Consider the following 21,738-nt stretch of genomic DNA (forward strand, 5'->3'; position numbering starts at 1 on the left):
ATATATATATACATATATATATATATATATATACGAACGATAATTTCACGCGGTCGCGTTTATTGTTATACGAAGGATAGACAGGGAGGAAGAAAGAAAAAAAAAATGTTTGCGGAGAATTCAATCCTCCTGAAAACAATTTTATTTCCCAAAGAGAGAGAGAGAGAGAGGACTACCTATACCGCGTCGTATCCATCCATTTAAAGTTTTCCCCGTCGTATTTTCGGTTTATCTGATAAACAGCCCTTAAACTCTCGAGCTCTCCGAGCGAAACTACTTCGTCCCCCGTCCGTTACATCGCGACGCACAATCGGAGAGTGGAAACTCCGCGACGTCGTCGCTACGATTCGAATGCGCCTGCACGCCGCGTCGCGCGGAGTGAGTCTAACTTCTTGGTGAAGAGAAGTTCGATTGCCGATCGAACGTATATACGAGAAAGAGAGAGAGAGAGAGAGAGAGCTGCGAGGGTGTCTCCGTGGCTTGTCTCCGCCGTAAGCCGCCATTGTCCGGCTCTGCTATTTCCAGAATCATCGGCTGCTTTTCCACCATTCGGAGGCGAAGGGCGATAAAGCGTAAATAGGTCGCCGAGGCGATAAGTTACGAATATGATTGGATCCGATACGATCTTCACAGATGTAGGTCATGTTCTTCGCAGAGGTCTATATTTCGAGCGGGATATTTCGGATGCGATTATCCAGCGAGGATGATTTCGCCATTTACTCACGAGGCGTTGGGAATCATCGCCCCTCGCCGCCTTGGAGGCTGCACACACACGTATATAGGTATATGATGCCGCCGCGCATTCGAGATAAAATTAATGTTTTCCGATGTAATAATATACTCTTTTCTTTTCTCGCGCACTCATATCCAGTATAGTTTTACGTTCGCTACTCTCTAAAAGCTGAAACGCGTAAACGCTAGTTTTATTAAATTTCGCGCGGTATGTCAACGTCGGAACGCGCGCTCGTCTATTCGCTACTCGTTCTTTCTGATTTTAATTTCAGGACGTGGAGGACTTGAAGGGGGAACGTATAAAATCAGTACGTCTCGAGAATGAAATCACGTCGCTCGTATATGAGACAGTAAAATGATGGAATAGCGTCTCGCGTGTAACGCTCCCGAGATTTACGACGGGGAACTTGACGACGGCGACGACGATCCACGTGCACTCGCGGCGTTTACACTCGAGACGTCGATGGTGTTGCAACAGGCGACTGTACACGGGGCTGTTTACCGAACTGTTTACAGCTGTTTTGCGCTCGAAAGTGTGTGCATAATTTAGACGGGACTGCGGCTATTGTCGTGCCGAATAAACTCCACGTTTCGCATTATTCGCTCCGTGAATTACATTGTAAATGAGTATACCGATAAAGTTATCCCGCAATTTGCCGTCGTTATTAAAAGTAAATAAAACGCCCGCCCTGCGTATACATATGTAACTTGTCCCATTACAATGCGGTCGGTGAAATGCACCGTGTACAAGCTCCCGAACGGTTCGGAGATTACGAAACAAAGCGGTGTGTTTAAAGAAAGAATAATACACGGAAAGAACGATTTTATTGAAAGATCTAAAAATTTGTTAAAACAGATCTGAAAATAATTTTTTGTTGAATCATCAAAATAATTTGTTGGAAGCTGATAAGAATAATCGCTGTAAAACATTTTGATATTTTAGCAATCACTTTGACTGTCGCACAAAATTATTTTGATTATTGAACAAAAATTATTTTCAGATCTGGATTCAGCAAAATTGTTCTTTCCGTGTACCCACACACACACACACACATGAGCGAAATTGCGTTCGAGGTTTCTTCGTGATCTTACAGAACCCTCAAAGATAACTGCATCTCTGTATGTTAACAGTTAAGTAATCTTTACACCCGATAAGATAACACACTTCGAACGCGTCTCTTTCGAAACAATATGTCTTCGCTCGCGCGTTCAGCGTACCCTCATCGGCTATTCTCTCGCGTCAGTCCAATTTCTTCTCATCCGTTAATTAATTATATAACCGCAAAAACTGCAATCGCCGCCGTGCGGGCAACGTAATATGTCGTAACGACATACACACACACACACACACACACGAGTCGACATAACGCGATAGCAGCGTGCCTCTATTTCATCTGCATATTTCGATGGAGCGACGTTGTACATATACAACGTGCGGTATCCCGAGTGCGTTTAAATGGTCCGCCGCACCGCGCCGCCGCGACAGGAAAGTGGATTCGAAACGGTTAAACCCGGCGCTTTCTTTCCACACTTTCCATCGGGACGGGTACTAGAACGCATTTTTTTTCCTTTTCTTTAATGCCGCGCGGGATCCTTTCCCGCGGAAAACTAACGAGGGGCAATTTCCATGCAACAATATTATTCAATCGCCGGCGCACGATGTTTTTACGAATTAACCGAGGGCCCCGCGTCGCGGCGGGTATATGATCTTACGCCCGAGGGTAGGTGCGAGCACGAGAACTATCAAATGTCTCGTGTACATCTGTTACGTTCCCGTGGAAATCATTCTCGAGCGGCGGTGACGGCGCGGGCGGGAGCGAGCGTATATAAAAGGCGAGAGAGGCAAGAATAATAGAAAGAACTTATCGGCGTTTTACTTTTCCTTCGCGAGCTATTTAAACGTTCAATCTAATTTAATTTTGTGTATATGCAGCTCGTTATTTAACGACGTTGGAATTGTATTAAATTGCTCGCGGGAGATTCGTACGATCGCAAACGCGATTGAAAATGGATTAATCTTTTACACCCGGCCGTTCATAATGCAGAGCCGCCCGTATTATATGCATTTAAATCGTCGGTCGCCTTCTGTAAACATGAAATAACATAGTGCATACTTTTTTTTTCTTATCATCTCTGTGTCATTGTGTATCGATAGTAGGTCAGGGAGAGACTGACGAGCGCGTCGCGCCAGCATTGCAACGCGTGTTCGTATATAATTAAAGAAAGATTGTAGATTGCGGCATTATTGTCTTAACGTTTACACTGCAGCACTACCTACTCTATTACGCGCGCGCGCGCGCGCGCCTCGCCTGTACGAGCTCGCCTTTAAGTTTGCGATATTTAAAGAAACGCATATCTCCAAGTTATCCGCATAACGTAACCGACCTAAATCGCCATAAATTGTGCGGCGGATCTCTCTTCCAGAAGAGCGGCTTGTAGTCGGAGGAACTCGCGCACGCGAGTTATTGCCTTCCCGGAGGCGCGGAGAAAAAGTAGCAAAAAGGTGCAATGTTCAAAAATGCGTACATGTGGCTGCACGTAAGTATGTCGTGATGTGTAAAAGACCGTAAATGATACATGTGTACAATTATTGTGAGAAATTTCATTGGGAGAATTCTCCTGTCAAATTAGTCGTTGAAAAAGAAAAGAAGGAAACATTTATTTTATTCAAATAAAAGTAACATCATGAAATAAGCGAATATTATTTCTTAGAAAATTTAATTCGAAGAAACTCTCCAAATATTCGAAAAAATATTGAATTTTCTTTATCATATAATTTTCTTACTTCGAGTATTTAATTAAAGGGAATATCGCGATATTGTTCGATATTTGATTAAATATTTTAGGAATTAAATATAAAATTGAGGTTCCGTTAAGGTAAAAATCCAATTAAAGTTAGTCAAATGAACAATAAATTTGGTTATAAATTGCAGTATTTACATCCTCAAATTAAGAAGAAATGTCACTCGCATATAACCGAAAAGCTATATTGTGATATATGCTACTCCAAAATAAATCTCTTGAAATATCTACTTCAATACAATATCTTTCAGGCAGGATTTTGTGACTGTCTTCTGTACCGAAGTCGAGAGCTCAGTCTTTCAAAATCTTTCTTCATGCGGAATCCGTCTGACTCCAGATTAGCCCACGGGAGAATTAGCATGAACTTGACGCGAGGCTCGGCGTAAAAGGCCATGAATGATGCGCATAATGCGTTAGACGTGAACAATGGGCAGGCAGGCGTGTCGTCGGTACGTATACACAACGTCGCCGATCCTCGTCATCCACATTGCACCACCTATATCCTCCTCCCCCTATACCCGCCCCACCCCTCGGTCGATCCTCTCGGCGTTCCGCCTTCCCGCGCGACTCGGCTCGTCCATCCGCGGCATCGCTATCCTCTTCCTCCTTCCGCGCGCGCGCACGTATGTATCTCTCCTCTCTCTTTTTTTTTTATTTTTATTTTGAAAGCGGCATATACGTGGTCGGAACAGGAAACGCCATGGGAGAGTGAGCAATCGGTATTCCGTGGCTGTGTCACACACAGCGGGGCCGCAATACTACCGTGTTGTATAGAGGAGGTATACGCGCGCGCCGCGCCGTAACGAGATGGACTGTAGCCGCGCGCACGGCTACACAGGGCAGTCGCGTCGCCGGCAGCAGGAACACGTTCAATCACGGGAATGCGCTTCGAATTTGCTCGCCTCTTTCTCCGGCCCTACACGTCGCCGTGCAAATCGGAGCCGCGCGTCTCGCACGTACGCGCACAAATTGTCATCCTTTTCTTGCCACGCGGAAAAACACCCGCGGACGCGCCCCGTTCGCGAAGATTTTCGCGCGCGGATCCTCGATCGGATTTATGTAATGCTACCAGCGGATCATGCCTTTTTTTTTAAATTAACGCGAGAATCGTGGATTTGAAGCTGATGGATTATTTTCAAAGCTTCACGTGATCGACATTTCGCGAATTAATCAGAGATTACGCGATGCTGTGAACGCGTTACTACTGAAATATCATTCTATATGAAATTTTTGCCAAAAATCGAATTAATTGAAATAAAATATCCTCAAGACGCAATTTTCAGAATATTTTCTATCCACTTGCAACGATATCAATAAAACTGTTTAGTTTCTATAATTAATGTATGACATTCTGATTTAATGCTATGCTATCGACGAAGGTGACTTTATATCAGATCGCGATACATTCGTTCTTTTAAGGCAACCGTTGGTTGTGAGCTGTTCAATGCAAATGCTTGTCACGACGTGAAAAAATGTCACCGTTCCGACCGGACGCGCATAAACATAAACGTATAGCTGCCGAGCACGGACGATATCGATTACGAAGGAGCGAATCGATATCGGTGACTTGGATAACGGACGTGAAATTATGAAGCGTGAGGCTGAGCGTATATTTATCGCTAAAAAGGTTATATTTGCTCGATAAATTTAATGTTACTCCATTAAAACCTTTTAAAGTTACAAACGTCGCTCTGATTAATTTGATCTTCGCTCTTCATGAAGATTTAATAGAGAGCGCCGTAAAATTCTTCACATTTCCATTTCTTCATTCTTTTTTCGTCGTCATTAAGCATTCTAACGGCGTCAAACAAGCGGTAAGGTCGTGTCGGAAATGTCACAAAACATTTCCGGGGGAATGGATATCGATCGCATCGGTCGAAAAAAAGGCCTCGGCGGAAAAAGCGCGGAAGGGGGAGGGGGGAGAGATTGCAATTTGGGTCGTTGCAATTGTATACTAATGCAAAAAACCGGCTTCCGCAAATGGAATTCCGTACGCGTGCCAAAAAATGCGTTAGCCGCAATAACTACGGGCTTTTAGGACGTGTCGCGCATGAGATGCGTCTATGCTTTGATGCGGGAAAACTGGGGCACTCGGGTGAGGGGGAAAAAGGAGGGGGAGGGAACGCGGGAGGTGCCGATGATCGCGATCTCCACGTTCCAAAGAAGAGTAGCGACGGCGGACTCGATTCTCAAAGGATCAACGCGGGTCAGCGTTACGAGACCGGTGGACGCGTTTCACGCGTTTCATTTTCGAACCATTCACCCCCGGGGACCGGGCATCTCGTTTAAAAGTACCCCGTGTCAACAGGGCCGGGCATTCATTCGCACCTGCAGAGAGCGGGTATGATGCACCTGGGGGTTGCAAGCTCATGAATAAATCGACGGTGTTTCGCTCGTTTTCGGAAAACAGGTCCGTCGCCGCGGCGCGCGTCTCGTTAGTGAAACGCCGTTAAACTTTCCTCACACCGTTAATAATCCGTGACGTTAATTATTGTCTACCCAACCGCCCGCTGCGTCGCCCCGCTATACATACAACGTGCACTGCGTCGCGACGTATTAACCGAGTTGAGCCTCGAGGACAAACCTCGGCGACGGGAGACGGTCGGCGCGATTCAGTTTATTAAGTTAGGGAATTAAAAGCGGGACAATGCGGGCGGTTGCGAGAGAGCTAGCGCGCGCGAAACAACGGGAACGCCGGTCGCGCGGCGGAATTTGCAAAAGATTGCGTTTCAAGGGAGCCCGCATCCGCAAGAAGTGAAGCGAAGAGGAAGAAGAAGTGAAAGAAGAAGACGAAGAAGAAGAAGAAGAAAAACAAGAAGATTGAACAAGAAGACGAATGCGAAGACGAACTCTTATCGCCGTTAGCAAAACAATTCCTGAAGCATCGACCGCGAGATGATACGCTATGTTCTCGTACAAGAAGGATTAATCGTGAAACTGAAAAATAAAACTCGTGATGGTATAACGCTAGAACGTGAAATTTCTTCGTTCGATGCAAGATTAGAGGAGCTCATATACAAGTACGAGGACCTAAGAGTACCAGGCTACTCGTGCCGAGCCGTCGCACTTGAAGAAGTCCCTCTCCTGCCCGCGCGAGTCCTTATGCCGTGTATCCCTTTCGTGTCACGTTAAAACGCGCGATGGAGAGAGGAGAGAAGGGAGAGAGGAGAAGAGAAAGTGAGAGAGGCTGAGTGCAAAGAGAGAGAAAGAGAGAGAGAGAGAGAGAGGAGAAGAGGGGAAGAGGAAGAGCGCGAAATTCAGCGAAGGAAGAAAAGAAGAGAGAAAGAGGGATCAGAGAGAGGGCGAGCTCTCTGTCGAGGAGCTGCATACCGAGGAGCTGGAAAACGCATTGTTTAGGCTGCACTCACACCGGTTCAGGTGGGTGTGTCGCGAGCGTGAAATACCGGCGAAGTGACTCCGCGTCGAGTGAGCCTGCACTTCGAAGCGGTGCTCGAGTCACGCCGCAGATTCCAGTGGACCATCACCATCTGCGGGAGAGAGGAAGAGAGTCGGGGGGCAGAGAGAGAGAGAGAGGCATATTTGATCTACCGACCGACCGGAGATGCGACTCTCTCCGCGGAATCGATTCCACTCTGATCGCGGGATCTTCCAGGGCGCATTTCAGATTAACCCACTCGTTCCGATCGTACTCGATCGGATCGCCAGATCGGATTGTAATCGCTCGCATTTTTACGTCGAGTTAAACGTACTCCTCCGCAATACTCCGGAATTGAAAGTTATTACGCGAGGGCGTGGTGTGTGCGTGTGCGACGTGCAAAATGAATTCCACCTCAAAAATCCTTTCCTAATATAGGAATGTAGGACACTAATTTTATTCCGGAATGAATACCGAATTTGTTATGCCATAGCTGAAATCGGAGGTTTCGGAAAATTTTCTATATATAGCTACGAGCTGGAGTTTAAAAAATTCAATCGTACAAGTAACGTGACATTTTGTCGTGTGTATATATTTCAGTATTTCACGTATAACGATATGTTTAACATTGTCGCTATGCTAATGCGACAACTGACAAGAGCGGGCTGCATTAGATGCAACGTCGAGGAATATTACACTGCAAAATGAAAAAGATCGCAGAATGTGTGTCACGGTGCATTCTTTTTTTTCCGCACGTTCCTTTAACTCGTAACTCTTTCTGAGACTCCTGGACGCCGGTTTTAAAGGTCTTTAATTAAGGGATACACATAAAAAAATGAGCTCTGAATTTTCTGCTGTATCCGCACGTATACATACATACCATACATAGACGACTCCTGTCCTGGCTCTTTTTTATTATTTCTTAAATGAGACTGCGTCTTGCTTCTATATACTTTTCCGCAAACGTTTATTGCGCAATCGCTCACAGAAATGTGTACGTGGGTGTACATAGATGTAACGTGAGCGTTAGCGGCGTACCGCGAGCTCGGATCTTTTATATCGGGTTTGCTAAGAAGTCGAAATGTGTGCGCGCGGATCAGTCATCCCTCTGGGAGTTTTATAAAAAGATCGCTTGTAAGTACGTTGATGGCGACATCCAGCGGGCATCGTCTGAATTTATGCTTCGCTATCCGCGGTAAAGCAGAGAACGCGGGGATCCGCGAGTATATTCAATGTATGGGTAATCCGTCGAGCCGCTCTCTTTGTAAGACAATCGTCTCTCGTGAAGAGAAAGAGAGAGAGAGAGAAAGAGAGAGACGCGCCTTAGAACAGAAATGAAAGTAAAAATCATAAATTCCGATTAGAAGTGCTATTATGCGAGATATTAAATTGTTAAAAAGTAACGACTCGCCCACGATAAATCATACCTCGTCTCGATCGTCCTGTTGAATTGGCGGCCAATTACGCGGTCGAATAAGTAAACGATAATAATTAACGAGCGGTCCAGAGAGAGAGAGAGAGAGAGAGAGAGAGAGAGAGACAGAGAGCGACCGATAAAAACTTTTATATCGGGCTATAAAAGCGGAACGGGATGACCATCGTTTAGTGGAGGGTTAAGCGCCGGCTAACGCCGCATACAAACGTTATACTCGGCTGGGATGACCCGATGGGACGTAAAGGATGACGGGCGGCTACAACGGCGAGGAGCCGATCTGACAACCTGGGGGACACGGGGGAGGTCCAGGAGGGGGCATAAAAGTTCGCCCCCTTGCTCTCCCTCCCGATCGCGCTGCTTACAGTCCAATGTACTTACCTGCAAATTGGTTCGTCTCGCTCGTCCGGTGGATTCAGGAAATTGCCGTCGTTCACCGCCGAAGACGTCGAACCCCGCGGCGACCTCGGGCCGCCCTCCGGTTCGCCAATCAGCACTTCCGTCCGACCATTTTGGAAAGGGCTGCTCGAGCGCCGTTCCCCGATTCTTCCGCTCTGCACCGGTTGCTGTCGGGCAAACGAGAGGCGCGCGTTTTACGTCTTCGTCGAGTTGACACACGAGGGACATCCGCACAGTTTACCGCACTTTATCCTACATCTATACGGGTATAGCTCCTCGATCAGCGGATTGCGGCGGGATTGAACTCCTTAAGCTCTTACTCGGACGTTTACTTTTACCAGGACGTTAACTTTTGACGTCTTTGCAACTGATAAAGATTTTGCGGCATTTGCGCGCGGAAACTTAATTCGAAAACAGCAATACGCGATCTGATAATGTCCGATTAATCATGTGTGAAACGTGTATCCGCAATTGATGGAACACCGGTAATTAATATGTCAATGTGATTAAAACGTCATTCAAATTGTTCAACAAACAGACCCGGGAATAATTCTCATTTAGGCATAGGCGTATGGGAAAATATTTGTGGAGAAAAAAGTACTGTGATTGTTGCTCGGCGATTAATTCAGAGAAACGTTCCACAGAGAACAATAAATAGCAGTAGCCCACGAGCCTCGTGAAGACTCCCATTAACATGCTTAATGTTGGCAATTAAGCGTGATAAACTACCGATGGCGATTTACTATTCCGGAAACTGTTTAATAATTACTTAAGAAATCCGACGGATGTTGCTTATGCAAGCGACGAGCGATTAGTGCATAACGTAGTGTTGGAAAAAAATATGAGAGAAAAATGTGCGTGTATACAATTGTGATAATTACTTACATTTGTGTAGATCATTATATAATGTAATTATTATGTATACTCTCCTCCCCCCTCCCGTTTATTTACGTTTTTAAAATCCAGTGTGAAAATTTAATTGTATTATGGTTAATAATTTAACGTTATACGCGAATGCTGCTTTATATTTAAATTTACGTCTCTTTAATTCATTTCTTTAATCATTTTCGCCACTAATCAAAGCGAAACTTTGTTTATACGTGTACTATATATAGCCTTTTAAAAAGTAAATTATCCACAAAATACTATTTTCCCCTTGTATTTCTACACTTCCAAAGTAAATTGTAAGTTTACGTTACCAAGAGATTCGCCTCTTCGCAGCTGTGTTGCTTTTCCAAAGCGTCCTTCCGCTCCTGCGAGGTGTTTTCCACTCGGATGTCCGCCTCTTTTCCTAATCCCTTGGGAATCGTACCGTTGCTGAGCTTGGTGGAGAAGGCATTCGTCCCCAATTCCCTGAAACAATTAAGACAGAGGACCGGATTAATTAAGCTGTGACAATCAAATTAATCAATCGGCCGCCCGATTGTATAAGTAATAACCATATAAAATAGAAAATGCTCTCCGACTTTCCCTATTGTACATGCAAAACAAAAATGGGCCGCGCGAACGCGCCGGCATTGTGAAAGGATATCAATCACGACAATCGCAATTTGTCACATCCGGTCTGCAGCGATGCTCCGCACCGGCGTATATTTTCCCGCTTACAACACAGACGTTTGGTTTATTATGCTTTGACAGGAACGTCCCGGGGGATATTAAGCCTTCGGAAATTAATTTACAAGTATTGCGACCGCGGAGCGACATCGTCCTGCCGCCGTCTACGGCACAAATTGTTTTTAATCGATCCTGGAGGCACCTGGACCCCGAGAATTACTGTCATTAACCGTAAATGTAAGAGCGAAAATTTTACAAGAAGTGACGAGAGAAACTCCCACCGAGTTTTACTTTTAACACGCTTCGCAGAAACAACAAACTTGTTCTTCTATAAAATAATTTTAGTAATGATATATAGAGAGACAAAAAGAGAGAGTTGACTTACTTGTCCGCCAAAGTAACCGTAATTTGGCCATTCGATACGTCTTTCGAAGTGGAGTCTTCGCTCGTGGACGCTACCGCATCGTTTATCTGGAACAAGTAACAAAAAATGATCCGTAATAATATTCTCACTGAATTTTTTTTCACTTTTGTTTAAACTCGAAATTGAAATTAATTTAAAAGTTAACAACCGTTAGAATCGCAGCCTTTATTTCAGTAATGCCATACCACATGCTGCATGCAAATTTCGCAAAAAGGTCTACATCCGTGACAAACAATAAATTCTACCGTCATTGTAATTTTTTTTTTATTTGGTTGCGATGATTGAAAATTTGATCGAATGAAGAGTTATCGTAATCACGCGATGGTGTACGGCATAGTATTCAATTTAGCTTTATGAAAAATGGCTGATCGCACAGTTTTACTTTATTTTTGTCGCACGTGCTTCCGCATTTCTGGACAAAATACAATTCCCCGTGTTTATCTCTATCTCCGACGCATGACGTGTAAATCCGCAACTCGCCTGTGCCGTGCTTTACATTAATTTTTGAAGAACTTAATTTTCTAATAAACTAATTTATCACAAGTAAAATGCAATAAAAATAATTCCGACTCAATTCCCTAATGAATTAATTTATCGCAAATATAAAATGTAACAAAATAATTATAGTAGAAAGCGCTCTCGAATTTATTAGTGTTATACACGGTTATAGTGTTATATACGGTCTAGTTCAAATTATTATTATTGTAAAATAATTATAATTTCATCGACATACAACACATTCAGTAAAATCCAAAACTGGTTAATGCTTGTTATTAAGTGACAAACATTATATAACGCGTGTATAACGGTTAATATTATCACGAAAAAAATAATAATAATTCTTCTCAAAATATTCTTTTCTTTAAATATACAGTAATACACTAAACACGTTTTGCTTTACTGAAAATATCGAAAATATTGAAAGTAAAACAATTTAGAAAAAATATGCCAATAAATTCCTAGAATTTACTTTTTCCTTCAGTCAAGTAAATATTGTTAGTCATATTCTTATGTCAATGAAATTTCGATACGTCCGTTTGCAGCAGTAAAAAGTTTCAAGGATGGATTATAAATTCAAAGTGCCGTGTATATGCGGTGTCTAGACATAGATTACGTGTAGACGTCCGATATTAGTAGGTTAGAGAAAAATCTCATCAACCTGAAACGTTTTAAGCGTCTTGTTCAGTGTCTCTTTAATACCATTCCGACACCAATGTCGCGGAAAAATTGACACGACGAAATGGCCAGACAATCTCCTAAATGGCACCGCCATCGTCGACGAATTAACCGGGAGGTCCCTCAGCCCTTCCACTTATCCGAATTACGCACTGATATAAAAAAAAGTGAGAGAGAAAAAGCCACGTTGTGTGTGCCGATAGCAATAAGTGGGCTAATCGCGCCACTCGGTAGTGATACGCGAGCCGTAATATCGAGAAAACTCGTTAATGGTTAGCGTTACGACATCCACGGTGCGGTTTCCGTTCCGAGATGTGTTTCGCGCGATACGCGCCGAGAACCCGATGCGTGCATGCCTGCTTACGCGAGATTTTAAACCCGCATGCCGTATCGCGATCGCGCAAAACGGTCCCGCATGCACGGCCTTAAAATATCTCGGTCGGAATGCGGTTAATAACAAACAATACGCGAATACTTTTCTCAGACAAGCCAAACGATCGTTAATTCGAGTTTACTTCCTCGAGAGAGAGAGAGAGAGAGAGAGAGAGAGAGAAATTTTTATTAATTACACGGAAAGTTATATTTCTACGAGCCCCGTTCCCATAAAGTTAAACTTTCACTTAATAGTTTTCGATCGAAGCGCGGATCTGAATGCGAGAGTGAGTAAAACCAATTTTCGCGAACTCATATTCGACTGGGAATGTATTTGGATGTGAATTATAACTCGGGGCAGAATTATGGCATCATTAATCGCCCTCGGAGAGACCCAAATCAGTTTCGGTCGTTTCAGTCGCCTCTGTTTTACAACTAAGAAAAAAGAATCAAACTTGCGGAAGCGGAATTAGTTTCATTCATCTCTTTAACAATTTCTTTGACTATTTGCAGGCATGATCTCACGTTTATTCACGATAATAAATACGAGAATGCCGTAACGGGGGAAAAAAAAAAGATCCGTGTGTGTGTGTCAGCAAGCGTAAAGGAATTTTCACGCGTCTGTATAAGCACCGAGGTCCGAACGATCGCCGGGATTACATCGGGTTCCCGTCTCCGTTCAAAAGTGCGATACTTTCGAGTGAAGTGTCGGATGGCACCAATATTTGTCGCTCGGTTACCAACTCAGCGAAAGCGTCGAGTATCGATATCCTCGGACAGCTTTGCTCTCTCGCGACGAGCGCGTCGTCTTCGTCGCACCCGCGCGCGCGCTTACAGTTTATACGCTCGGGGCGACGAGGAATTCCTTCTCTTCTTCTTCCCGACGCATTTTACTCTTTCCACGTAATTTCCCCGCGACAATGACGGTGCGAACGAACGTCTCCCCAGGCTGAAATCGCGGGGGCGTCGGCGATCCGCTGAAACTCGTTATTGCGTAATCGAAGGCTGCTAACCGAGGCCGAGGATTTCGGACGGCCGCGAAGGCGTGTGCGAGCGGAGCAAGCGAGCGAGCGTGCGACGCGATGTGCAACGAGAAACGCCGCCGCACTCTTGTGCTCTGCACACTCCCGTAAACAAGGCCGCGCATAATCGCCGTCCGCCTCTCACTCCGCGCTCATTTACTTGGCATTCCACATTTCATAAGCAGCCTCCGTGACGACTACGCGCTTCGCTCGCGGCCGATCGATTCATTTGCACGAGCGCCGCGCCGCGCGCTTCCTCGCTACGCGGAATTCGCGCCGCGCCGCGCGAGTTGGATTCTACGTACCCGCGAATCCTGATGACGGACGTCGGACGGCTCGGCCCCGCGACGGCGCAGCGAGCGGGCGCGATAAGAATCGCCGGAAGACGGACGCGAGAAACGCGTCGACGTCTCTCAACGCGCATCTCCGATTGTTACTCGCGCGGCGCGCGCGAGATTGTCAGATTGCGTTCGGAATTGCAAGCGCGCACTCCTGTCAACGGGCGGATTAAGGTCACGGGCGCGAATTGATTTTGATGCCAGCTGTTATATACATCGCGCGCGCATAAATATTTTAAGCCCGAGAAATTTTTAAGCCCGTTAAATATTGTTACTCCGAATAATTAATGCGCGGGATTTCTAAAAATAAGAGAAAATCGAATGGCGATCTAAAGCGCCAGGCGGAACAAACTGCGAATATTTCTGCGTTTATTTTTTTTCTCTTTCTCTCTCTCTCTCTTTCTCTCTTTCTCTCTGCAGAGAGAGAGAAAAGTCAAGAGCATTGTAACAATCGATTTAAAAAAAACTCGTCGAACCACCGAAAAATTGGACGCGACGGTGGATCTAAAAACCGGCTCTGGCGCAACCTGTGCATAATAAAAAAAAAAAAGGGTGACTTCTTTCATTTTGAGGCGCGGCGAGAGATGCGCGCGCGAGATCGTATCTCTCGGCGGGGCCATCGAATCCGCTCGAACATGATATTAACAGGCAATTTGGCTAATTACGTGTCTCGTTCTTACGTACCCGCTGATGTAAAATGGCCTGGATGTCGCGCGGCTGGATCTTCTTGAGTGCCGTCAATTTCTGCAGCCTCTCCCTCGCGCTCCTGCAGAAACAGAAGAAACGTCCGCTTGAAAAAGCATGTCGCCGCTTATCCTTGGGAAGTCGAACGAGAGAGATACCGGATAGTGAGTCACGGGAGCCAATCCTTATCGCGCACGAAAGCAGCGTCTCGTGTGTTTCCATTCGCTTCTCCAACCTTTCTCACAAGCGGAGACGCGCGCGCGATACCTTAGCGTTTGTAAATTGCCGCTGAAATCCTTTGTTGAAATCTCTAATTCGCGACGAGCGACGAGTGATTATCCGTTCTCATTAAATGTACTTTCACAGGAAGGTAATCAGAAGCGATTTAATGGACGCAATTTTCTCAGATGAGTCTTACAATCGAACGGTCGCGCCTTCCCGCGAGATATATCGAGATTTTAAATCGCGTCTTCGCGCGAACGGATTGAATGTAAGAATAGATCTTGCATGATCCGAGGGAAAGAAAGCTAATAGAATAAATAATGGGTGGGTTATACGCGTGAATTGAGAAAATTAATTCCATCGCTATTATTAACGTCGCTGATGAATGTTCATGTATCATCGCGTCCGCGAGGGATAACCGCCGACCGGATCGATGTTACCGGATCGAACAGCAAAGAGTAATAATAATAAAAAAAAAAAAAGAAAGAAGATATCGCGGAGAGCAAACAACCTCCCATGATTTTACGACATCTCATCACTGAGCTGTCATTATCGGCTCGATTGGAACGCGTGCTGCTTTCGAGCGATTCTCGCTGACATTTAGATGACGCATTCTCTCGTTCGATCAAAAACACGTTCGCCCGCTGGACACCGCCGCCTTTTATGTGACGTTTAATCGATACACGATTCCCGCCCCGACAGGAATGTATTTACTAGAGAAGCGGGGCACTAGATCTCTCTCGTCGTCGTCGTCGTCGTCCGCGTGCGTGTGTACATTGTGTCACGTAGACAACGTATACGCTATAACGTCGCGCTCAAGGGATGCACCCGTCTTTTACTTCACTACTCGTGAGTATATATATATATATAGATATATGTTCAAGTTATATCTCTCACCTCTCGACGGCGATAACCCAGGCGTCTCGTATCCGCCCAGCGTTTGGCCCGTCCAGCTCTTCTGTCGGGAATTCACGAAGAATTAATTAGGCAAATTTATCGCGCATTTAACACGCGTCAAAGTGGGCCATTACCGAGGCCGCGGCTATAGTCAAATATATAGCGGCGGCTCCGGTGGTAAAACGAAGGTGAGTGGAAATAAGTGAAGCGCAGTCTCACCGCGTCTCTCTCTCTCTCTCTCTCACTCTTTCCCCCGCGTGAGCCTGACAAATTCCCTTCGTTTCTCATTTACTCCGCGCGCGGAGAAGCCACCGCGTGTTTCCATTTAATTTAATATCTCTCTCGCACGCGGGGCAGCGTGCCTTCCCTTTATACTCCTTCTCTTACCCTTGCGTCGCGCGCGCGCGCGGAAATTTTTATTTCCGCGGTTTCAACCTGAACCAGCGCGTCCATTTCATTTCTTCGAAATACAGCGAGAACGACGTCTCTATATGTATTCGCCGCGCGCGCGTCGCGCGAGGCGAAAAACTTGGTGTATGCGCGCGCGCGCATCCACATTGTCCTCGTAACTTTTTGCCCACCGGTTATTTATATCGTCCCTTAGCGGGGAATAACTACGGACCTACCGCGTATCAACCCACTTTTCTATAAAAAAAGAAAAATCTGATCGATCGTGCACGGCTAACCGTTCTTAGTGCAGGCCGCATCTTCGTCGGCTTCCTCGTCGTCGATGAATTTTATACCGGACAGATCAAAATGCCTCGCCACGCCGCCGCCGGGCGAGGGCTCCGCCTGATCGTCGTAATTCGAGGGCCTCGCGCCGAGCTTCGGCGGTGGATCGTCGACGATCGATTCGTCGACGACGATCGATCGGCTGTCGTGACCCGAGCGCGGCGAGCAACCGCAAAAGATTAGCTTGCGAAAAAATTTCGACATGCTCATACTTTTGTATTCGAGTAAGCGAGGACAGCTTTTCACACCAGGCGCAAAAACTCTTTTATTGTATATATATATATACGTTCGAACTTGAGAATTGTCCCTTCCTTAGCGAGCTACTACGCTGGTCTTTTTAATTGACATTGAACTACATTGATTTAGATCTATTTTTAATTACGTTCTATTTATAAGGGCGTGTAGTCCTATCATAAATACACACATCCTACGAAAGAATAAAATATATATGGATGGTAAAACAACCCGGCGCGCTTATCTCTTAATGCAAGTGTTGTCTCACGTGTCTAATTTAATATTTCAAAAGCCGTAATTTACTCCGCTTATTATTTCACGCCGAGCGCGAAATTTCGTTTTTGTAACTCTATCCAGACCAGTTAAAAATTTGTTTCCGCGATGTTATTTCTCTACTTCTTCATTAACACGACAGCGAACAAAGAAATGTGACCACAATGACCACAATTTCCGTTTTAATGCGCATCGGCGTTTCGAAAAGTCATAATTAGCAATCGATAGCCAATTCATTCGTTTACACTGGCTGCGCAATCGATTGGCCGAACTCGTTAACGATATTCGGAAACTGATATCGGGCACCGTACGGAGCACTGAATGAAAAGCTTCGGCGGCGGCGGAGACTGGCCCGAAAGCTTCGCCCTGAAAGAGGACGGGTATTCGCGCGTGCACGTGTCACGAAACTAGAAAATAAACTCTCCGCCGCAGCCGGCGACTGAGAATGGATAGCACGGACGGCATTCACGAAGGAGTTTATATTTGGAACACTACACGCTGGCACACGGGCGATAAAAATTGACAGAGAGCGCCAGTTCAACGTACTTAGCACGACGGAGGCGGGAGGAGGAGGAGGAGGTGGTGAGGATACAAAGGACAGAATGTTTAAGGAATTTGCGAAAGAGAGCCTCGTTCGCCGAAATTCGCGCGGAGAGGATTGAAAGAACAAACGCCAAAGATCGATAGAGTGTCGGGCGGGCATTCTTAAATTTCTCGAATACGTGTAGACCTTCCTTCGCGGGATCGTTCTTTTTGTTACCAGTTGATGTGATCCCCGACCTGGTTTCCTCGCGCAATCCGCTTTGGTGCGAACGAAGAAGCTGATTAAATGTACGTCTGGCGGTTTTCATTTCTGAAGGAGACCTCCTCAAGACACGCTATTCCCGGCTATCGGGAATTTTCATGGGCGAGAATTCAACTTCCATTTCGCGTTTTTTTTCCTCTTTTTTTTTGTTTTCGAGGTTTTCGAGCCCGAGCGTTCGAAAAATAAAATTGTTGTGATAAAACGGATAAATTGATTCCTCAAATATCATTATAGAGTGACGCGATTATCGTCTACTCTCTGCGACAGATAATTAATATTTTCTTTTTCGATTGAGTCAATTAACAAAATTGGATTTCTCTCCCTCTCTCTCTGCAAAATTCACTCGGTGAAAATCGTTCATTTTCCAATCACTTTGACAGCTTTTGCTATTTGCTTACGGCCCGTACACACACGTTATGCGCGCATACGTAACGCTGTACATACACGCACCATGCACCTCGTACTTCGTTCATTGTCTTTCCGAACGTGTATACAGCTGACATAGTGTGCAGTGCGCCGCAATTGCATATCACTTGAAACGCTCCAGGCCAAGTCTCGGTGAAGCTTTCCGTGTCACTACCTGCATACATTCATTGCCTTAAAGCCTTTTGTGCTTTACCGAACGACAGGCGGGGGGGGGGAGGGGGGAGGCGCTTATAACGCGCGCAAGAAAACGCTCGCAACAGTCTCCCGTTTTGGTCCCTTTTCAAAATGTTCTGGCCTAGCTCCAAAACGTATTCGGCGGATATGGCACGGCAATTCGGAGAAAGTGTGTTTTTCGTCTGAAAGCACACCCCCGTTTTACCCTCTCTGTTTTATTGTTAAAACGCTTCTGACATTCCGTGACGAGCTGTGTCGCGTGTGTACAAGCGTGATGCACGAAAGCTAAGCTTTGACGAATTTATCTCGGGACGAGTGAGAAAAATATTAAATTATGCCAAATCAAATTAGTATTGGCACACTAATTAATAATTAAGCAATTATTTGAACAATAATTACTTGTAAATCGGTATTACTTCATATAACTCAGATTGGGCTATTGGTATTATTTCATTTGGATAATAATCCTATAATTTTTCAATAATGTTTGCTAATATTGCAATCAATAATTTAACCGTTAAAATGTTTTCATAACGTTTTAATAGCCAAAAAAAGCAACTTGAGATAGCTTAATGTATAGAACACAAATCACGTAAAATTATCACAAATATCATCCATAATTTAATATTGCATTACGTAATTATAACAGTAATTATAATATATCACTATTAATTTATTAACCTAAGTTAATTATGGGATATATGCGCGGGGATGTATGAATGTGCAAATACTTCGTTAGCGGTAATTCCTCGCTTAGCGCAGCACATATCGCCACCTCATTCTCATTCCGTGTTTACAATGAATAAGACATTCGTATGAATACCGGCAAACGGAATTCGGAATCAAATTGCATTTAGCGTTAAATGCGGTGGCACAATGGCGGCGCGAATGCGAGGTCGAAGGCGCAAGGCAGAGGGATTAGGGCTAAGATACAGGGATGAAGAGAGGCATTACGTTTCGCAAATTCGGTCGGTGACGCGATAAATTCGGGTCAAGCTATGCGTTTGCCGTGATATCAACGTTGTCCGGAGTAGTATCCGCAAACGGCCCCGGAGAAATCTACTTCGTCGGAAACGGTAACTAGATGCTCGCACATATGTCGTATATATACATATATATATGTATATGTACCGTGTACACCACAGCACGGCAATCGACCACGTTACGTTAAGTAGGCTTTACCCGAGTGCCTAAGCCGGACCGCGCGCGCTCTCCGAAAGGCACCGCGGTAGTTCGATAGTTGGACAACGGTTAACTTGCGAATAATTAAAGCCGGTCAATCCCAGTGCTAAAATACCATGCTCAAAACCGCGCGATCGTATTTTCCATCCTGTCGAACAATCGCGTGAAAATTAGCGCACTTCGCCCTAAAATACTCGTATAAGAAAAGGGAAGTCCCGGTTTCCGGTATGTTTCTCCACTTTTACGTTTCGTATCTCGATCTCGTATATTTCGCACCTTGACGTTATCAAGATGAATAAAGAGAGCGCGGGTGACACATAGAGTTCAATTTTTCTCGCACACGCGAGTGATTATTATAGAAATCGCGCCTTATCGCGGCTGGAAATAATCGTTTCTGAAATACGACGGGGGGGAGAAACGACGAGTCTGGCAATTTTCATAAATCACACGGAACGATATCTAAAAGCTCTGTATGAAATTAGCAGATACGAGATATTATTCATATGTATATGTAAAGATAATACAAGAGGATACAACTGTACCAATGCGCGGAATGGTTTCGATCATATGAGTAGTACGGCTTGACGCAAGAGGAGGCGAAAACCAGTTTTCTAACTGTATAGGCTGTGCGCCACGTTGATGTATATATAGCATACATATATATATATACACACGTATACACACGGAATCAAGCAACGGAGAGGCGTGCTCACCGAGGTTTGGGCATTTGATCTATGAGACAATATTTTGATCCTGTACACAATACGTCCGAATCCAATACCAAACTACTTGTAAATTTCTGATAAGATAATTCGAGGTACTTTGAAGAAGAGACTCAAATAATTGTCGACGCATACTAAATTCACTCATCCGTAATAAATCTTACAGTATATACACCTACATGTAAAAATCATCAAAGGCTTTCGTAAAATTTTATTTAGATTATTTTACGAATATCTGGCACAATTAACTTTCCACACAAGCAACAATCAAAAATTATTATTTCGATCATATAATGTAATTAGGAAATTTCAATTCACTTTAAATGCATAATTTTAATTAAAAATGTAACAGGTATATGCCACATTTATGTATATTCTAAAGGTAACGGACAGACAAAATTTTAATTACGTCTGCGTTTAAAATACGAGGTCACTATATGTATGTATATATCGCGTCTCTAATTACTGCAATCGCTTTCAACAGATATTGTAGACAACAAATAAATCAAGCGGTGAGAGCTTTGCTAACATTTCGAGGAAAATTGTGTGCCTTGCGAATTTGCATACATGTGCAAGCCGCAAAAAGGAAATTAGTCATCTCCTTTTTTCCTCGTTGCTTTCTTGATAAATATTTCTATGTACACGCGGTCACGTTTTAAAATAGCCGTTTTAACGTTCAACTTTTTCGTAAAGGTACGTATATAGGTACGCGGTGAGCGCGCGCGCGCGCGCGCAATCAAATTTAAAATTTAAATAAAAGACCATTAAGCGAAATGGCATTTGTTTAGTTTCTCCGCGGTGGATTACGCGAAACAGCTGGTAAATTGTCGGAACGAAAGGCATCACCATTCCGAGACAGTCAAGACTATTGAAGGTAATAGAGAAACAATCGCTAACGGTCCGCTTACTTTTACGAGCGCGATAACTGTTTTCCGGGATGTATCGAATCCCCGAGACGATGATTTCAGCATGCGCGGCGACTGTCTCAGCCCGCCAAATTCTCAAGAAACTATGCGCGTTATTTGGCGGATCGATACACCCCGGGTATGCGACCTAATCGCGTTGGCACGCACTAATGCGTAGGTATATCCAATTTTGCAATGGCATACGTGATTCAGCCCGATAAGCGTTGCTGCAGCGGTCGCATACATTAGAAAAAGTGAGGGCTTTAAGAGATACGCGTAAAATAACATATCCTCTTTTCGAGAAGTTGCTGTCACATTATTCAATAAAATTATTAGCTGCTATAATTTTCGTATACCTAATATCTCATACGTAATCATCGATAGTCCTGTCAAAGGGGGAAACAAGCGGGATTAGGTGCAACGTCTGATGGTTGGCGATTACATGACACTTATTCAACGCGTTACATCACTGCGTGTTGCGCGGGGCTACTGGCGAGCCGCGGAATGCGCCGGTCTAAGACCCACTTAAGGAGTTACAGCAATGACGGAAATGGCTAAAGATCGCGCGCATAGTCAGCATATTTTCGTGAATATTCAGAACGAATTTCTCAAGCCGTGCCTCACAACGATATGTCCGTTCTTACAGAATTCGACGATATTAATTCACTTTTTTAGTTTCTCTAATTTCCAGATTCCCTTTTCGACGACCGTATTAATTAATCGAACGAAAATCCACAAGTTCACCGAGAAGAATCTACACTCGACAGAAAGATTCGATACGGATTTCGGGCCGCAAATGCGATACCGATCAGCGACGGACTGTCGGTCGTGCAAAAAAAAAAAAAAAGAATTTTG

General features: G+C 44.6%; 1 protein-coding gene and 1 long non-coding RNA gene across 2 annotated transcripts in view; one reads left to right on the top strand and one right to left on the bottom strand.

Annotated features, from left to right (window-relative positions):
- The window catches only part of LOC105452863, a 3,426-nt gene extending 1,994 nt beyond the window's left edge, over positions 1 to 1,432 (top strand). The window contains exons 2-3 of the long non-coding RNA XR_974792.1: positions 526 to 782; positions 1,005 to 1,432. This is a non-coding gene — a long non-coding RNA (uncharacterized LOC105452863). The remainder of the gene's footprint in view (positions 1 to 525; positions 783 to 1,004) is intronic.
- LOC105452864 overlaps positions 1 to 21,738 on the bottom strand; it is a 68,120-nt gene that overhangs the window by 35,803 nt on the left and 10,579 nt on the right. The window contains exons 4-8 of the mRNA XM_011694379.1: positions 15,431 to 15,491; positions 14,312 to 14,393; positions 10,681 to 10,766; positions 9,941 to 10,094; positions 8,724 to 8,908 (exon numbers count right to left, since the gene is read on the bottom strand). Coding sequence (XP_011692681.1) covers positions 8,724 to 8,908; positions 9,941 to 10,094; positions 10,681 to 10,766; positions 14,312 to 14,393; positions 15,431 to 15,491 — 568 coding nt within the window. The remainder of the gene's footprint in view (positions 1 to 8,723; positions 8,909 to 9,940; positions 10,095 to 10,680; positions 10,767 to 14,311; positions 14,394 to 15,430; positions 15,492 to 21,738) is intronic.

Source organism: Wasmannia auropunctata, unplaced genomic scaffold (assembly GCF_000956235.1).
Source record: "Wasmannia auropunctata unplaced genomic scaffold, wasmannia.A_1.0 LD336026.1, whole genome shotgun sequence".
Taxonomy (NCBI): Eukaryota; Metazoa; Arthropoda; class Insecta; order Hymenoptera; family Formicidae; genus Wasmannia; species Wasmannia auropunctata.